This window comes from Alligator mississippiensis, chromosome 7 (genome assembly GCF_030867095.1).
Source record: "Alligator mississippiensis isolate rAllMis1 chromosome 7, rAllMis1, whole genome shotgun sequence".
In the NCBI taxonomy this organism is placed as follows: domain Eukaryota; kingdom Metazoa; phylum Chordata; order Crocodylia; family Alligatoridae; genus Alligator; species Alligator mississippiensis.
Window position 1 is genome coordinate 18,641,539 of NC_081830.1, and position 19,524 is coordinate 18,661,062.

General features: G+C 53.8%; 1 protein-coding gene across 1 annotated transcript; it reads left to right on the plus strand.

Annotated features, from left to right (window-relative positions):
- The first annotated feature begins 1,637 nt into the window (after positions 1–1,637).
- BRF2 (BRF2 RNA polymerase III transcription initiation factor subunit) lies at positions 1,638–6,321 on the plus strand. Its single transcript, XM_014595325.3, has 4 exons — positions 1,638–1,860; positions 3,879–3,938; positions 4,163–4,484; positions 5,125–6,321. Exons 1-4 carry the CDS (start codon positions 1,707–1,709, stop codon positions 5,828–5,830), a joined length of 1,242 nt encoding a protein of 413 aa, XP_014450811.1. The 5' UTR covers positions 1,638–1,706; the 3' UTR covers positions 5,831–6,321.
- Positions 6,322–19,524: the final 13,203 nt, after the last annotated feature.

The window sequence follows — 19,524 nt, forward strand, 5'->3', positions numbered from 1 at the left end:
GCCCTTCAGGGCTATCAGCAATGACTCTCCAGGGAGCTTTAAAGCCAGCGCTCAATAGAAATTGACTGGCATTGTCAAGCGCTTCACTCTGGTGTATGGCTCTAATGAGCTATTGTAGAGAGAGGTAAGGAAATAACTCGGGTGGTTATTTCCTCCTGTCGGCTTTGGAGATAGATTAAAGAAAGAAAATTGAAGGTGGCTGCTTTCCTGGATGTAGTTCTTTCAATTCATATAACAGAAGTAAAATGAAAAGGATAAAGTTGCTGGCACTTTCCAATAGATATAGCATGTGTTGCAAAAAGAGAAAACCTTGCTGGCTGGATCAGCTGTCCTTCTCATTTCCAAAAGACTCCCCCTCAGGACTGCTGCTTTGTGGAGAAAACAAATGTTGATTAGCATTGCAGGGGCAATCTTATGAAGTTAGACTGGGGCCTGAAGCTCCCGTTTGGTACAAGGTTTTTGCTAACATCAGGACTTGCTACAAGACGCAAAGAAAACCCCTATGGGCTACACACACTGGGTTTTCAACTATCATCCTGAATTTAAAATGATGATCAATAAGCAAGTACAGCCTATATTAAAAAAAATAACTAGACAATCAGAGAACCAAGCCTAGCCCAACCCTCCCTCCTAGCTTTCAGACTGTTCCTTATCACACCCAGCTCATCCTCACCCATGAAATTCCTGCTGATTAGGAGGCACGTACTGGGACCCTATGCTCTCTTGAGGAAAAATGCAAAGCTAAGCAACTAATCTCAACTGCCCCACATAGCAGCACCCTGTCCTACCCCACCACCCACTGCCCCTCGCACTGCCAACAAAACATGGATCAAGCTGGCTGTGGTATAAACTAACCCGGTACACCAGCGGGACCCTTCTGGAAACTGAGTGAAACTAGACACAACCTACTTCCAAGAATGAACGGTCAGAAACGAAGGGACTGCACTACTAGTGCATTTTTTAAAAATAGAAAACCACTTCCTTTCTGAACTTCAAGTCCTGATGCTCAAGGGAAGTTTATACATTGCTTTCAGAAGTTGGGTTTTGGGGTGGGGGGAATAATAATTAGCTCGCTAGACTTGAGAGCCAGACTTAACACAGATGTTGACTTTGTGGTTCACTGTTATCTAAGTCAGGGGTGGGCAATTATTTTGGACGGAGGGCCGCTTAGTGAGTTTTGGCCAGCCACTGAGGGCCGCATGACAGGCAGCTGGGGGCAGATAAATATTAATTTTCTAAATTGTTGTAGGGGCTAGGATGGGCTGGTGGCCGCACCCCTGACCTAGGCGATATCCCCCGCTCAGTGCTGTGCAAGTGATAGCAGCTCTCTTGAACGGGCATGCTCTTCCATTGATCTCTTCTGCATTTTACCTGCCAGCTACCTAATAGTGTCTCATACCCTATATCTTCAAGAGGAGGCTGGATAGATATCTGGCTGGGGTATTATGATCCTGGCACTGCCCTGGAGCAGCGTACGCACAGGATCTCCCAAGATGGGGGGGATCCAGGCAGACCAAGCAGGACGCGCTTGGGGCCGGGGCCAGAGGCGAGGGCGGAACGCGCGGGAACTGGGGTCGCGGCTGCTGGCCGGAGCCACTTCCGGGAGGGGCCGGAAGTGGGCGGGCGGGTGCAGCGCTGCGCGGGGTCCCCCGCGCCGCATCCGGTGCGCTCCGCTCCGCTCGGCCGGCGGCGGCGGCGGCGGCGGCATGTCCGGCCGGCAGACGTGCCCGGGCTGCGGCTCCACTGACCTGGTGCAGGACGCGCTGTACGCGCAGAGCCAGCTGGTGTGCACCGCCTGCGGCCGCGTCCTCGCCGAGGGGCTGCTCACCACCACCTTCGCTGAGGAGCAGCAGCTGCAAGGTAGGGCGGGCGCGCGCGCGCGGGGAGCAGAAAGCGGAGCAGCAAATCAGGCAGGGGAAGGGCGTCATCGTGCCACTCAGGGAGGGAAAGACTGACTTGTGCAGGAAGGGGGAAGAAGGGAATCTTCTCCGGGTGTCTTGTGAGAAACAGTTGCCTGTCACCCACAACTTCCCGCGGGCTCGCGCTGCTGCATGGGCCTGCTGTTTCTCTGGGCTTTGTCCAACACGCAGCGATGCCGCCGCAGCCGTATGCCCATCAGCAAGCAAATGCCAACTTGCAAATACCCGCGTGGCTGTGGCCCGTGGGGAGTTGGTGGTTTTTTTGAGCAGGTAACAGCGAGAGCTTCAGCTGGAGCAGTGCAAGAAAAATCAGCTGAAAACTGTTGTGTTTTACCTAAATGGAAACTTCCCAACTTCTGTTCTGAGCCAAACCTTGGAGGAATCTTTAACCAAAAATATCTACTGCTGGAAAGCTAACTGTTTTGTTTGTAGTTCAAAAAATGGCAGGACTGGTCGGTGTCACGGCCTGGTTCGTGGTGCTGTGATGTTGTGTTGTACGGGCTGGGCAGTGACCCTCTCAGCAGCACAGAGCGGACAGGGATCTCGGAGTCATCGTGGAGTCCAAAAGGAACACGAGTCGTCAGTATGTCGAAATCATCAGCAAGGCTAACCGCACTTTATCGTGCATCAGCAGATGCATGACAGATAGATCCAAGGAGGCGATACTTCCCATCTATGCGGCATTGGTCAGACCACTGTTGGAGTACTGCATCCAGTTTTGGGCACCGTGCTTCAGGAAGGATGTTGATAGACTCGAGAGGGTCTAGAGAGGGGCCGCTCATATGGCTAGGGGGCTTACAGGCCGAGCCCTATGAGGAGAGACTGAGGGACCTGGACCTCTTCAGCCTCCGCAAGAGAAGGCGGAGAGGTGATCTTGTGGCCACCTACACATTCATTAGGGGGGCGCAGCAAGGGATCGGAGATGCTCTGTTCCCCAGTAAAAAGGAACAATGGTCACAAACTGACAGAGAGCAGATTTAGGCTAGACATCAGGAAAAACTTCTTCATGGTAAGGGTGGCCAAAATCTGGAATGGGCTTCCAAGGGGGGTGGTGCTCTCCTCTGCCCTGGGGGTCTTCAAGACAAGGCTGGATAGGCATCTGGCTGGGGGCATCTGACCCCAGCACTCTTTCCTGCCCAGGGCACGGGGTCAGACTCGGTGATCTGTTGAGGTCCTTTCCGACCCGAGCATCTAGGACTCTATGCCCATGTTGTGACTGGCTTCTCAAACTGGTTTTAGTAAAAATCTATAGGGAAAAACATCCTGTGGGTCCTTACATATGGCTTTACCGTACACACAACTTTGATATATGTTTTTTTTGTTGGGTTTTTTTTAGAAAGCTCAGTCAGTTTGGACATGTTCTTTTAAAGTATCTGTGGTCAAGTCTCAGGGGCTCTCCTTTTTTCCCTCTAGACTAACCCATGTTTGCTAGTTTTAATTCAGCGCCTATAACACGTCGGACTGTGAGCAGGCTACCACTGTATAGATGGGTGCAGGCTGAATGGAATCAGAGCTGTAGCTTTCCTGCTGTCAGCTGTCCCCCTGGCCAAGGAAATACAACCCCAAATGCATTTGTAGTATGGGGTCTCAAATGTGAAGGCCTATTTGGCAGCAGTGAAATTCAGCATAAGTTGGTGATCTGCTTTACTGTACTATATCACTCCCAGCATATAAATAGGTCTGGGATTGCACTGTTTGCTGGGATCTCTTTGGCGAGGTGCAGAAGAGAAGGAGTCAGGTTGACTCAACTCCTTTTCCACCCTATCCTATCAGTTCAGGGCTGAGTTGTATTGTCAGGGAGCTGGTGAAGGGAATAGGTGCTGCTGGTGCCGCCTTCGGAGATGTGAAGAGAATAGCCCCCCCAGTGCTTCGCTTTCCATCCCTATTTGTCTGGCACTAACTTTGGACCTTGTCTTCTACTCACTGATGTGACTGCTTTGCCTGATGCTTGTCTTGCAGAGGTGACATACTCATGGAGCACGGGCCAGAAGGAGCAGCTGAGCCGCTGTGAACAGCGAGGTGAGAACTGGTTCCTGGTTTTGAGACATGTGGGACTTGGTGTCATGTTCCTGCCAGGGGGAAGCTGCCATGTGAATTGCACTTCTGTTTCTCGCTCAGCTGAGAAGCTCCCCTGGTTCTAGGCCTGGCAGTGCCAGGTGGCCTTTAGCTGACATCTGGCCTGGGCTGAAGGAGCTAGAGAGACCCTTTTCATGCAGATGCTGACAGGGTGCGCACTTTTGCAGGGATCAAGCGTGTCCAGGATCTGTGCAAAGTCCTCCAGCTCCCACCTGTGTTTGAAGAGACAGCTGTGTCTTATTTCCAGCGTGCAATCAAGCACCCCTCTTTCCACTTAGTCAGCTTGGAGAAGAAGGAGGTTCTGGTGGGTTGCTGCGTCTGTGTGACCTGCCGGCAGCACAACTGGCCTGTGACCATGGGAACGATTTGCTCCCTGCTGTATGCGGACAAGGAACTGTTTACCAGTGTGTACCTGCATGTCTTGAAGGAGCTGGAGCTGGATGTGCCTGCCCTGAGCCTGATGGATCTGGTGAAAACGCATCTCAATGGGTAATGGAACTGACACCCTCCTTCCTGCAGGATCCATGGGGCTTGGGAATCCCACATGGCTGGACACCCCTCGAGTCGCCTTTTGGGTACAAGGCAGGACCTGTGCATGCAATGGGCAATGCCACCTGGGCTGAGAGTACCAAGGGAGCCCTGGTTCCTATGGGATGCATTCCCTGACACTCACCGTGGCACAGCAGAGGGCTCTCTCTGCAGAGCTCCACTTTGCTTATTTGCTTTGTGTCAAAGAGAAGGCTGGGCCAGTTCCTCTGAGACTAGACCCTGGGCCCTGTGTCACAGCTGGTGCCCAGATGCTGTCATGGGAATCTATCCCCCAAGTACTTAGGTTCACAAGGGCTGAATTACAGCTAAAAACTGTCCCCTGCCCCCCACTTGCCTCAGACTAAGAACCCTTCTGGCAAGAGGATGAGAGAAGAGACATTGATAGTTATCATTTAGGTAGATAGTTGTCAGATAGGTCCAGGCAGTGGCCCACACACTGGCCTTCTCAGTTGGGTGGGTGGAATTGCTGCTGCATCGGGATGACCTGCTCTGGTAGCCACATGGACTCATGCTCTGAGTGGCTTCCAGTTCTCTGCCTGGGGTCTGTCACAGCGATTAGTGTCTTTTTTTGATCTTCCAGCTTCAAGCTATTCCAGAGTTCGACCACGGTCCCTGCCAAATTTATTGAGGACAAGGAGAAGATGGTGACACGAACGATCCAGCTGGTGGAGCTGGCCAGCAAGACATGGCTGGTGACGGGCCGACACCCCATCCCGATTGTCACAGCAGCAGCCTACCTTGCATGGCAGTCACTGCAGCCTGGTGGCCGCCTGACCTGCACCTTCTCTCGCTTCTGCAAGCTGGCAGACACGGACCTCCCTCCGCCGGCCCACTTGAGACTGAAGGAACTTCAAGAAATACTCCTTAGAATGGCCTCCCAGCTGGCCTGGCTGCGGGTGCTCCGCGTGGACAAGAAGACGGTGGTCAAGCACATCGGGGACCTGCTTCAGCACAGGTCCTTCCTGCTGAGATGCTCCTTCAGGGCAGGAGATGCAGAGGACGGGGGTGAGGAAGCTGAGGGGGCTAGTGCGAGCAGCAGCCTGCAGGCGGTGGAGAGTGCAGGGCAGCCTGAGGGCCATTCCACAGCTGGGACCGGCCGCAGCACGCAGACACCTCTGCTTCCACCATGCCTCCTGCATCCCAAGAAGAGACCCCGAGCAGCCAGCCCGGACCCTTCAGCCCCTGATGTCACCGGAGACGAGCCCATTCCAGATAGCGAGATAGAGCAGTACTTACGGAGCCAGGAGGAAATAGATGCACTGAGTCAGGCACGGGCCTGGCAGTGAACCCACATGCCTGCCTCAGGCCTGCCGCACCCCAACACTTCCAGCCAGAGCGTAGCCCTGTCCCTGGAGCTGTCCTGGGCATGTGAGACCCCTTCTCTTCCAGGGGAAGGGAAGCAGTGGGTCTCAGATGAGCTGTGCTGTGCCAGCCATTGCGGGGCACTGACATGTCCTCCCGCTTGTCAGGCTGGGCCAGAATGGAATCCCAAAGAGGTGCTGGGGAAGGCTGGGGGGGCACTTGGGGGAGCTCCTGGTAGGAGCAGTGACCACAGCCTCCAAGGAGGCTCTCAGACTTGTTTCCTGACATCCCCCAGTGAGCACAGCATTGCTGAAGCCCAGCTGCTCTTCTCCTTCAGGGTATGAACACAGCTCTTACACACTAGGGACTTGCCCATGGCTGAGTCCTCCGTGGTGGTGGGTCTGGGCATAGCTGAGAGCTCTTTTGGTTCTGTTGGCCAGTGATCCAGCCCAGCTCAATAAACACGTGATGCTGAGACATGCTTCTGTGTGCTTTCCCTGCTGAATAGCAGTGGGGATGGGGAGGAAGGGAGGCTGCAGCCTGAACAAGGGGGAGGGAGCAGGTGGGTTCCCTTGGCAGGGTCCCCTGTGCTTGGAGTGCAGGTGCATAGAGAGTACTCCCTGCTGCAGAGGAAGGACTGACATGACCCAGCGGAGACAGGCCCTGCAAAGGATGGGTGCCAGTGCATGTGTGTACATGGATTCCTCATCCAACCTCACTGCCTGGGTGATGGGATGACTGTGGACTAATAAAGTGTTGTACTGTGCTGTACTTCACCTGCCTCGCCTTTGAGCCTAGCATTTCTGCCTCTGTGTGGTCAGTGGAAAATTTAAATGTGTTCCCTGCAGTCATCTGGGCATGAGGGGTCAGGACCTTTCCCAAGCAAGTCCCTTATTCATAGGCTTGTGCTGGGTGCGCAGCAGGGAAGGGCCTCCTGTCAGTCTCACTAAGGTAGTGACGACAGTGTGACTGCAGCGACATAGTGGATGACGTGGGAGGAGAACGGAAAAGTGGGACCCAGAGGATTTAGAGCAAGAAGGTAACATGTGGAGCGGGCTGGAGGGTGGTGTTGAGCATGTCTTGCCATTTCCTCCATGCAGTGGCAGGTGAATCGGTAGGGAAGAGGCTAAAAAGAGTGAGAAGGTAAATGATGGGCAGCTGGGCCTTGCAGGCAGGAGGAGAAGGATGTATGGTGAGGGCATGGGGAGCATCTTGTTCCTCCCCACCCTCCAGCAGATGCTGTCTGAGCTGCAGCAGGGGCAGGCTGTGGTGGGGGAAGGATCATGGGAGCCAAGACTTGCACAGCAATGGGGCAGAAGCATTGGCATGGTGGGGAGGACCCACACAATGAGGGCCCTGGGGTTTCCCCTGCCCAGCACAGCCTCTCAGCACCCAGCAAATGCAGCCCCTCCCCGGTGCCTTTTCACAGGGAAAAAAATCAGGGCAGCCTCCAGCCTCTTCCCCTGGCCCTGCGCCCCCCTCCCCTGCTGTGCTCACCCAGCCACACAGGGGCTTGCAGGAGGGTCTTCCCAAGCTTGGAGACTCCTCACAGGCAGCTCCTCACTTGTCCTGTCCCGCAGGTCTCTCATTCAAACCCTGATGGGGTTACATCACCCTTTCCACTTCCAAGAGAGCTACCTCCAAAGCAGCTTCACTCGCACTCAGGGCAAACCATGTCCCTACTGGGTCGAACTCTGTCTCTTGGCACTCTGTCCCTTTGCAGGACAGCCCTTTCTACTCCTTCAGGTGGGTCCACTTTTAACGCTGCTACATATGTATCTAGGCAGGTGAAGGCACCCTATTCCCTGGGGCCCATATGCAGCTCAATGGCAGCTCCCTAATGCCTTCAGGCTGCTTGAGAAGCCAAGTCCTAGATGGTTGCTGGGCTGCAGAGCTGTATCTGAAATGTGACCTGGCTGTGGGGGGCAATCTCAGGCAGGCACGTCACGGCCAAGTGTCCTGGAATTCTTCCTTGGAGCTCTCAGGAGCTGAATGGCTGTCTTTTGGGCCATCTGTCTTCTGGGAAATGGTTTCTTTTCTTAGTAAAGCCATGACAAAAGGGGAATAATCCTGGGGTCGAGCTCTTGCAACATCCGTGGCTCAGGGAGTGAGATGGGCCGTGGCTGGGGTCTGACTCATTGTGTGTGCCCAGGACTGAGCTGGAGGATGATTGCTTGGCCTGTGGGTGCCCAGCGGCCAGTTGTTCTGGCTGTGCCTTACCTGGAGCTCTCCCTAAGCCTGGCACATTAGCAGAGGCTGCTGCTATGGCAGGAAGAGTGGGCAGCGCCTGTCCTGAAGAAGCATGAGGCACAAAGCTGCATCCCACCCCTCTGCCCTGTGTTTGTGGCAGCAATGGCTGGGAGGCTGGGAGAGCTGCGGTGTCTAGTCCATAGTGATGACAGGCAGTAGGATGGTGCCTGCTTCCGCCTCACAAGGAAGTGCTAAAGCCTACGTAGGACCCTGAGCCCCTCGATGGGTCATGAGAAGGTGACGGGAATCATGCATGTGACCATGACTCGCTCCTTAGGATTTTTCCTACTGCCTCAGCGTGGAGTTGTGACACAGTCACCATGCTGGGGGGGTGTTTGTAGCTGCTGCCAACATGTTGGCATTGCTGCTGGCAAGGAGAGACAGGCCGTGGGGTTTCAGGTACCTTTTAGTTAGGCCAGGCAGGACCAGCCACAGGCAGAAGCAAAGCACTAGCTCTTCCTCTGAATCTGCTGATTAAGATGAGCAGTGGGACCAGGGCAGGAGGAGAAGGGGGCAGAGCAGGGCAGTCTTGGTGCTGCAGGAGGGGAGGCCAGAGCCTGGGAAAAGAGACAGGTTAATCATTTGAATCTCACCTGCAAAGGCTCCACAGCCTCCCTCGGATTTAACTGGGAGGCCTGGGCCTGGGATTTGCAGTGCTGCTGCCCCCAGTGCCTGGAGCCCTTCCCACAGCTGCCCAGGATGCCTGTCCCCCTGCCTCATGCCTCCACCCTCTCCACTGAGTAGCCTCCTGTGCATCTTTTCCTCCCTGGATCCCATCCTACCCCTCTTCCTTCTTTCCCTCCCCACCACCTTTCCTCTTGTCAGGCAGAAGCAGTGATTGCAAACCTCCAGGACATGTCCTGCATCCTTCTCAGAAATGGGGCGCTGTGGCCTGTCCCCTGCCCCTCAGCTCTGAGACTGCTGGAGCCCTGGCTCCCAGGGTGGCAGGAGGTAACAGGGGTGCTGCAGTTCCTCCCAACCTTCCTGCATTCACAGGGGACTGAGGCTGAGTCCCAGCCAGGGGCTTTCCCAGGGACTTTGGCCCTAGGGCAGGCCCTGACTGAGCAGCTGGAGCCTGTGGCTTATGGAGGACAGTGTCTGCTGGGGAATCTCCTTCACCCTTTGCTGCTTGGAACCAGATCTGCTCGGAGCGCTTGCCTCGGCCCTTAGTCACTTGAAGCTGCATCAGAGCCATTTATCTGGTACTGCAACGATGGGCAGGTTGCTAACATGATGTATTTGTGGTGGTGAGCTCTTGCACTTCTCGCCTCCATGCCAGTGTCCCATTGCTTAGGTGTACTTCTGTGTGGTAGCAGGCTTGGAGTGTAGCTCTGGGCGGGATGGTTCAAGACAAGTATGTGAAGCCAGGTCTTTGGCGATAGCTTATGCTGGACCAGCTGCATATTTCAGAGGCCTTGCTCATGTCTGAGGAAGAAGGAAGTGATGCCAGAGTTAAGTAGCAAGAAGAAGAATCAGTTGTGTTGAGTCATGTCTGCTGCAGCTGTTTGTGGGCTGGATTGAAGCAGAAGTCGGGTCAGAGAAGTGCAATTCTGATGGTCCAGGGAAGGATCTGTTTTGTTTGGACATGTTGTATTGGACCGAGAGTGCAGCTGGGAGAAGTGGTAGACAAGGCTTCTGGCCCAGAGGCCCTTTCCTCAGGTCCAGAAGGGAAGTAGGGGGTTTGGGCGTGTTCCTTCTCTGGTCGTGCACTCTGCGAGCGCAGACTGTGAGAGCAGCTGGCCCTTGTTCTCGATGCCATGTGAGAAGCAGGTGGCAAGTACCAGGAATGGGAAAGGGGATTTTTCACTCTGTTCTAGCTGGTCACTGCAGTGTGTGGGGTCTGGATGCCAGCTGGGCCCTGTCACGGTGTCTGTGCTGGGCACAGCAGATGTCAGGGATGTGGTGGGTGTCCTGTGTGGTCCTTGGTGCAGCTGCAGCAGAGGGTCAAAGGACCTGGCTGTAGCTGGCAGCTGCTTCAGTGTTTCTGGGCTGGTGGCTTTTCTGTGACTGTCAGGTCACAGGCTACTGTGTTACTTGGGGGGTGGGAGCTGGCTGGCTGGCGGGGGCGCTGGGGCAGCTCCATGTTTACCACTCGAGCCTATGTATGTTCACCTGTCCGGCAGGACCACGGTTCCTGGTCAAGGGTGAGAACAAGGGGACCACGGGCTGAGGTTCCCGGCTGTGTGTGGCCATGGTACAGCTGCCTGGTGCTCTTGTCAGTGCGTGCTGGAGGTGCTGTGTCCTGGTGAGAGTACTGGGAGGGACTGGGAGGATACTGGGAGATACTGGAGGCACTGGCTGGGACAAGTGGGGGGCTGAGGGTTACTGAGGCTTCCTTCAAGGTACTGGGAGGATACTGGGGAGCTGTGGCTGTTGGCTGGTAAACAGCTTGCAGGTGATGCCCCCACTTCTGCCTAGCAGCTGGTTCCTGGACTGCTGTCTTCACCTCACTGGGGACAGAGTGAGGGCTGGGATGGGGTCAGCAGCCTGCAGATCTGGTGCAGCCGCCCCCTCCCAGCCCTGCTGGTCTCCTCTCAATCCCACGCTGCAGGCCTTTCCCCCTGCTGGGGTACCACATGCCCGGTGCACAACCCCTCCCTCCTCTGCTTGTCCCAGCATAGTGGCCTGGCAGCTGTGGGGCCCATGGGGTGACACTCATGGAGACCCCAGGAATGACCAGTGCTGCCTGGATGGGATCTATGAGGGCCATGACAGTGCTCTGGCGCTCAGCACATGGAGCCCCAGTGCCCCCCCAGCTGAGTACCTCTTCATCCTCTGGGAGAAGATGCCCGTCACGCAATTCTCCTGGACCTGTTACTTCAACTTGTGCAACTCCTGGGGGCTGGAAGAGCTCCTTTGCACGAGCCTCAGCACCTACGCAGTTGCCTGCCATGCTGCCGGTGCCCCCATTAGTGTCTGGGCTTGGTATGGTCCCAATATGTGCTTTGGAGTGCAGGGCCAAGCATCCAGGCCCCCGACTCCCTAGCTTTCATCTCCAGCCCCCACCCCCTCCTAGGGAACCCAGGCACCCGGGCACTCAAACCTTCCCCTCTCTCTGCCCCCCCAAGTTTTCACCTGCCCGGCCAACAGCAACTACAACACATATGGTTCCCACTGCCCCACCTCTTGCTCTGCAGCCTCGCCGGGGGGCTGCGCTGAGGGCTGCGTCTGCCTGGCTAACCTCGTCTCCAGTGGAGCCGACTGCATCCTGGCCTCAGCTTATGGCTGCCTTGGCCCGGCAGAACCTACCGCCCAGTGAGCTGGTGGGGGCATGGTTGGGTAGAAAGGGGCCTGGAGGCACCCAGATGTGGGGTGGGGCACAGCTGCGTATAGCACAGCCCCATTGCAGCCAGCTATGGAGTGGGGCAACACCAAGTGTAGCAGGGAGCTGAGATGCAACTGCCTCTGGCCTGGGGAGAGTGGCTGAGTATAACACGTTGTCCTGAACCCAGAGTGGGATCTGCATGAATGTTGCTGCTTGTTCCTTCCTGTTTTCCCATTCATCCCCCACCAACAGGTGGGAGACGCCCGATTTGAGGAGTGCTTTGAGCGCTGCACGTGCCGTGGCCCCGGGGACCTGACGTGTGAGTGCAGCCACAGCCCACCTTCAAGGACTGTTGGTTCCAGGACAGCAAGAAGGACTGCCAGCCCCTTGGTGACTGCGCCTGGCTCTGGGGTGGGGAGAGCAGGGCCCGGAATGCAGCCAGCTCCCCACATTGCTAAACCATGGCAGAAAGCTACATATAGTAGCATCTCCAGCTACCTTGCAGCTAGCATTTTATGTGTACATTTTACACCTAAAATGTACGACTTAACTTTTACCCTGTTCATGGAAACTTTTCTGTTCAGCCTGTTTCGCACAAACTAATTGTGCATCTTGGGACAAAGCTTGTAACGCTATGTGCAAGGAACATGTTCCGCCTTCAGGAATGCAAATGCTGCGGAGACACGTGCCTGGGCTGAATGTGTGCCCTTATGTCACTGAGATATACTGCACCCAGCACAGAAGAGTGAGCTGGCTATAGACTTTTTAATGGCTTCTGTTGGACACTTTAAGGAAGCTGTAAGGATTTAGTCCACATATTTGTTATATAACACACAGTGTATGTCACTTTTCTTTTTACAATAAGAAAATATTTGTCTATCTGGTTTATATTTTAGTGGGTACAATGTAGAGGTGGATTTCTCTCTCACAAATGAAAGCTCAGAAAGAAGTGAAGGAGGAGGAGGAGGAGGGGAAAGGAGGCATCAACAGAGTTGAGTGAGCTTTACTTTTCCTTTGCTTGCAGCCTGTTGCTGAGGCTTTCACACATGCGTCGGCTTGCATTTCAGAGCCTGCGTTCACATGAAACAAGCCAGAAAGCTCTCGACCAAAGGCTGGAGGTACGATGCGTGTTATTCATGCTCCGTGTGTCAACTCTGAGCAGAAAGTGAAAGCTACCCTTCACCAGCGAAAGCTAGCAGCAGAGGCACAATGCCCATGGGTCCCGTTCTAATTGGCCCTAACGTTAAGGTTACACACAGTCAATTCAAACCTCTTCAATAAAGCTCAGAATCTGCACTGCCCTCAATTATCCATCACCACCCTTTCCAAGCGGTCCCGTCTACCCAAGCACCGAGGCTGCACCAACCTACACAGTCTGTGCTGTCACATCCGCTAGTCCCACCAGACACACCACGCTACCTCCTAGCAGCAGCCATCCAAGCTGACTACTATTCAACCCCCTGCCCTGTAGCCATCAAAGCCCAACACCCTGCCCTCTCCAAGCCTCCACACTATATGCAACCAAGCTAATGCCACCATACGCTTCACCCTCTAAATGAGGCTCCTGCATGTCCCCAAGCTTCTACCAACTACAGCATCATGAAAAGGCCAGTCTCTACCCAAAGAACAAAAAGAAAGAAGAGGGAAAAAGAAGCCAGGATTGGAAAAAAGACAGGTGCAATGGCTGTACAGTAGAGGCAGGATAGGAGGCAAGGCTGCGGGAGGAGAATCAAGACAAGGGAGTGGCACTCACTTAAGGGCTTGGATGGTTTGGCCTTTGCTCAGTGCTGCTGCCCTTGGGAGTGGGAGGTTTATTCAGCTGCTACTGTGTGCCCCCCAGGGGTTCATTGGTAAAGCTCTGGAAGGAGGTGTCCCGTGGTACCTTCTGTGTGGTATTCCTAATAACCCTTCTTTCACGGCAAAGTACTGATAGCTCGCTATAGTCAAGTTGTGCAGGTTCGACCATTTACTCACAGCAACATACTGTATGGTGGCTCCATCCTGCTTCTGAACCCAAGTTAATCCAGAAAGAGAAAGATAGCTCTGATCCTTATGTCCATCGGGGTCTGCCAAAAAGCAGTGGGGTGGACACCCTTCTTATGCGTTAGTAGAAAATCTTGCCACTTTGCATGATGCTGGATGTTCCTCCCGAGTCTGTATTTAGGAGGGACTTGGGGCTATGTTGAAATGCCACCATCGCTGGAAGCTCAGGCTATCAGTGTAGTGGACTGAATTTGGGTTGGTTTGTTTTTCCAAACCATTTGTGGTGTTATGTAAAACTTGTGAGTATTGTTCTTTATAACGTGCAGTATACTTGCTTGATCTTTAAGCTGTTACTTTTTTCTAGGATTCTGTTCTGCTGATTCCCTTGCCCTCGGAGGGTATGTCCTCACACCTTTTGGTTTCCTGCTTCCATTTTCACATACGGATTGTATTGTATCATTAGAGGGCCAAAGATCAGGGCCCCTTTCTGGTAGGCCCCATAGACATAGTCATAGTAGCTAGTGTTTCCAAGAGAAGGAGTTTTTTTTGTCCATTCCAGTTTCCTCACTACTGCCCGTGCGAGCTCCTGTTCAGCTCACACGAGCACTAGCGCTTAGCAGTGGGGATCCAATGTCTGAAAAAGTCTCCTTGCCCTTGCACTGCTGAAGAATGAAAACACCAGGTTTGGTTTTCATTCTCATTGTTTGCGAGGAAGACTGGAGAATGGATCGGTGGGATGGTGGTGTTTTTTCCCCAAAGGAGTTCAGCCTTTCTGACAGTCAGGTTATTGGAGGCTGGACGTGGCAGTTTGTCTTGACAGCTTTGCATCTGAGCCTTAAAGGGCACCCTTTGGCCACGTACAGCCCGTCCTCTGGAACAGCCTTCTTGTACCCCTGCTCCTCACAACATGTTCAGTTTCATGGGTAGCCCTGAAACTATGGCCTGAATATCTCTCCCTTGATTTGTATTTCCTTAAAAAAATCCTCATGTATTGGAGCACCGGACTTAACTGCTGTTGGCAGCAGGTCTGGGAGGGGGTTATAATTGGGTCTACTTGAGCAGTTGAAACATGGTATGGTCATTAGCGGCATTTATTGTGGGGAGACAGAGACATGCCTTGCACTGGTATTGGAAAGTGAGGAGTATGGCTTTAAACTAGGCTCGACGGGGGTCGGGGAACTGGTGGTCGAAGAGAGCCCAGGGTTGGTAAACCACAAACAAGATTCCAGATCACACCAGGTAAGTATTAAGGGGTTGGGAAGCCATAAACAAGGCACCAGACCACACCAGGTAAGTAATAAAGGGAACACATGCCATCAAGGCACAGGGGCACCAAGAGTCCCCTTTGTATATGTATAAATGTCTTTATACAAATGCCAGGAGTATGGGGAACAAGCAGGAGGAGCTTGCACTCCTGCTTGCTAGCACCCAGTATGACCTAGTCGGACTAACTGAGACATGGTGGGATTCTACACATGACTGGGCGGTGGGCATTGAGGGGTATAGGTTGTATAGGTGCGACAGAGTGGGGAAAAAAGGTGCGAGGTAGCACTCAATGTTAAGGAGCAGTATACGTCTTCCCCCATTAAGGCGGGGGTGGAGGAGGGGAACACCTAGGCATTGTGGGTCAGGATCCAGGGGGGGCCAGAGGAAAAGGACTTGGTTGCGGGGGTCTACTACAGGCCTCCTCATCAGGATCAAGAGCTAGACGATGTATTGTATGGGCAGCTAGCAGATGCCACACAGGTGAGGGAGGCGGTGGTTATGGGAGATCTAAACTACCCAGATATCTGCTGGGAGGAGCAGACAGGCAAAACAAGCCGCTCATGGAGGTTCTTACACTGTGTGCAGGACCTCCCTCTAACCCAGGTGGTGCCTAGTCCCACCAGGGGTAGCGCCTTGCTTGACCTGGTCTTAGCAACAGGGGATGATCTCATGGGGAACATGCGAGTTCGTGGTAGCCTGGGAGATAATGACCATCACTTGGTCGAGTTCACTATCCAGCGAAGGGTGGGTAAAGTAACTAGTGGGGCTAAGGTGTTGGACTTCAGAAGGGCCAACTTTAGCAAGCTTAGAAGACTAGTTAGTGGGGGGATGCAACTCAAGAACATAGAGCATATGGGGGTCCAGGAGGATTGGAGGTATCTCAAGGGAGTGATCCTTGGGGCTCAAAAGGAGTCTACCCCATTACGTAGGAAGGGAGGTAAGGGGGCAAAAAAGCCCCCTTGGCTGAACAGAGAACTCCAGGAGAGTCTCGGGGCAAAGAAAGAGATGTATAGCCAATGGAAGCAGGGAGCAGCCACCAAGGAGGAATATATCTCCCTGGCGTACTATTGCAGGGAATCAGACAGGCCAAGGCGGGGCTGGAGCTCAGGCTGGCTTCAATAATCAAGGATAATCGAAAGTCCTTCTTCAGGTATATAGTGGGCAAAAGGAAAGCTCAGAGCAACATAGGGCCCCTGCAGGACAAATGAGGACAGTTGGTGGTTGACACGGGGAAAAAAGCAGAGCTCTTCAATGAGTTCTTCGCTTCAGTATTTCAATATACCGACCGAGCCAATTCCCCCACCTCGATCATTGACGGATGTCCACGTGGCACCAGTCTGCCTACGGTTAGTTCTGAAATAGTTAAGGAGCTCCTGGAGGAGCTGGATGGGTACAAGTCAGCAGGCTTGGATGACCTCCATCCACGGCTGCTGAAAGAATTGACCAGTGTCATAGCTGAGCTGCTGGCACAGCTGTTCGAGCACTCGTGGTGCTCCAGCCAGGTCCCTGAGGACTGAAGAAGGGCCAATGGTGCCCATTTTCAAGAAAGGGAGAAGGGATGAGCTGGGTAACTTTAGACCAGTCAGTCTTACCTCTATTTCTGGGAAAATGCTAGAGAAAATAATCAAAGAACACATTTGTGCAGACCCAGCAGGGGAAACGATGCTGAGAGGAAACCAGCACGGGTTTGTCACAGGTAGATCCTGCCTGACAAACCTTGTAGCCTTCTATGACCAGGTCACACACTGCCTGGACGTGGGAGCCGAGGCTGATGTCATCTTCTTGGACTTTAGGAAAGCTTTCGACACAGTTTCGCACCCTATCCTCATTGGGAAGCTAGCAGACTGCGGAGTGGATGCCTACACGGTCAGGTGGGTGGCCAACTGGCTTAGGGACCGCACCCAGAGAGCAGTGGTGGATGGTTCTTTCTCGGCCTGGAGGGAGGTGGGCAGTGGGGTCTCGCAGGGTTCGGTCCTCGGACCAATATTATTCAATATCTTCTTCAGCGATTTGGACGAGGGTGTGGAGAGCACCCTCTCCAAGTTCGCTGATGATACCAAGTTATGGGGCAAAGTTAGTACACCGGAGGGCAGGGAGCAGATTCAGGCTGACCTGGACAGGTTGGATCAATGGGCACAGAGAAATAGGATGCAATTTAATAAGGACAAATGTAAGGTACTCCACCTGGGGAGGAGGAACCCCCAGCATACCTATAGGTTGGGGAGTGTCCTTCTCAGCAGCTCGGAGGCAGAGAGGGATCTTGGAGTCATAACTGACTCCAAGATGAACATGAGCCGGCAGTGTAACGAGGCCATCCACAAGGCCAACCGCACCTTGTCGTGCATTAGCAGGTGCATAACTAATAGATCAAAGGAGGTGATGCTCCCCCTCTACGCGGCACTGGTCAGGTTGCAGTTGGAGTACTGTGTCCAGTTTTGGGCGCCACACTTCAAGAGGGACGCGGGGAATCTCAAGAGAGTCCAAAGGAGGGCCACTAGCATAATTAGTGGCTTTCATGATAGACCCTACGGGGGGAGGTTGCGAGAGCTGAATCTCTTCAGCTTTCACAAGAGATGGCTGAGGGGAGATCTTGTGGCCGCCTATAAATTTATTAGGGGAGGTCAACGGGGAATAGGGGAAGTGCTGTATCCTAAGGCGGCCCAGGGAGTGACTAGGAATAACGGGTGTAAACTAGTTGAGAATGGATTTAGGTTAGATATTAGGAAGAAATTTTTCACAGTAAGGGTGGCCAGGATCTGGAATGGGCTTCCAAGAGAGGTGGTGCTTGAAGGTCTTCAAGAGGAGGCTAGACAGTCACCTGGTTGGGGTCATCTGACCTCAGTCCTCTTTCCTGCCAGGGGCAGGGGGTCAGACATGATGATCCATTGTGGTCCCTTCCGACTCTACAATCTATGAAAGCTTAGCTGTAAGATTTCTGCTGTTTTTCACAAAACTGTCAGGTTTTGTGTCCAGCCCTAGTTATTTCAGTGCAGGGTTGCATTATGCTGGGAGTCTAATGAGGATATGGTACTTAGGGAGGGTGATATTTAGCGTATAGGGCAAATGGCATATTTTGGTAGATAGTACCTTTTACTAGGTCCAAGAAGCAGGATGGCTGTTGTGTAAGACAGCATGCCTGGGGCTCATATTGCTGCATCACTGCAGCTCTCTTTTCTTTTCCAGCCAGTCAGTAATGTGCTGGCTGTACCCATGTTTCTTAAGCAGTATGCCCCACTGCCTGAAAAAGGAAGCAGCAGACAGGCTTTGACCTGCGGATGTCTACTGGCTGGGTGGCTAGTGCACTGGCTGGAGAGCAGATGGCTTGGGTTTAAATCATGCCTTGAGGAAAGCACGTGGGTGTGTCAGGAACCCCCCCCTGTGAGCTCTTTCTTGCTGTTATTTCATTGCTCTGGCCAGAAGCACTGCATCACGGTGGGCTTTTCCCACAGCTTTTCCTCCAGGAGTGCGTGCTAGTCTTGGGGAGAAAGTGCTGACTTAAAGACCCAGTGGCATGGGGTCAAAACCCACTTTGGCATGGCAAGCAGGTGCCCTAGGTAAGCTGGTCTCCTGGGCAAGCTCTTTGCTCTTGTGGCCTGCTGCCTCTTTTGTTGCTGTGGCCAGAGGTGCCGAGTCAAGAGGAGCAGCCGACAGCTCTTTATCTAGAAATGCTTGCTAGCCTTGTGGGGAGAAGTGCTGGCTTAGAGGCTTGGTCTCCTGGGTTCAAATCCCACCCTAGCATGATGAGCAGTGCCCTTGGTAAGCTGCTCTCTGGGGCAAGTTCTTTACTCCCCAGGCCCCCTGACTCTTTCCTTGCTGTGGCCAGAGGTGCCGAGTCAAGAGGCGCAGCCGACAGGTCCCCAGCAAGGAGAGCTTGCTGGCCTTGTGGGTGAGGCGCTGGCTTGAGATACTGGTGGCATGGGTTCTAGTCCTGTGTGTGTCTGGGCCTGGGTGAGTGATCCTGAGTGAGCAATTAGACCTGTGGCCTAGGTGCCCCCCTTGCTGTGCTGTTTGGGTGCACAGCAGTTGGGGTTGGCTTTACACTTCTTCTCAGCAAGCCTTAGGCTGCTGTGCAGGTGCCCACTGGCATGTGGGTACTGTTGCCCCAGGAGCTTTGGGAGGTTGCTGGGGGCATCCGGTTTTGGCACTCCTGGTGTACAAGTCCAGTGTACAGTGGTCCATGTGTATGTAGAAGTACTACTAGTCTGGTTTTGAGACTCCCGGTGACTAAAAGGCATATACTTAAGTGTATATACAGAAGTGGACCACTGTACACTGGACGTGTACACCAGGAGTGCCAAAACCAGATGCCCCCAGACCCTAGCAACCTCCCCAAGCTCCTGGGGCAACAGTACCCACATGCCAGTGGGCACCTGCACAGCAGCCTAAGGCTTGCTGAGAAGAAGTGTAAAGCCAACCCCAACTGCTGTGCACCCAAACAGCACAGCAAGGGGGGCACCTAGGCCACAGGTCAATTGCTCACTCAGGATCAGTCACCAGGCCCAGACACACACAGGACTAGAACCCATGCCACCAGTGTCTCAAGCCAGCACCTCACCCACAAGGCCAGCAAGCTCTCCTTGCTGGGGACCTGTCGGCTGCGCCTCTTGACTCGGTGCCTCTGGCCACAGCAATGAAAGAGTCAGGGGGCCTGGGGAGTAAAGAACTTGCCCCAGGGAGCAGCTTACCAAGGGCACCTACTCACCATGCTAGGGTGGGATTTGAACCCAGAAGACCAAGCCTCTAAACCAGCACTTCTCCCCACAAGGCTAGCAAGCACTTCTAGACAACAAGTTGTCGGCTGCTCCTCTTGACTCGGCACCTCTGGCCACAGCAACAAAAGAGGCAGCAGGCCACAAGAGCAAAGAGCTTGCCCAGGAGACCAGCTTACCTAGGGCACCTGCTTGCCATGCCAAA

What these genes read in the sequence shown, in the direction of transcription:
- BRF2 (XM_014595325.3), top strand. Translation starts at nt 1,707, where the DNA reads ATGTCCGGCCGGCAGACGTGCCCGGGCTGCGGCTCCACTGACCTGGTG. An exon ending in GAGCCGCTGTGAACAGCGAG is followed by an intron (nt 3,939 to 4,162) that starts GTGAGAACTGGT and finishes GCACTTTTGCAG; the next exon opens with GGATCAAGCGTGTCCAGGAT. An exon ending in GTGAAAACGCATCTCAATGG is followed by an intron (nt 4,485 to 5,124) that starts GTAATGGAACTG and finishes TTGATCTTCCAG; the next exon opens with CTTCAAGCTATTCCAGAGTT.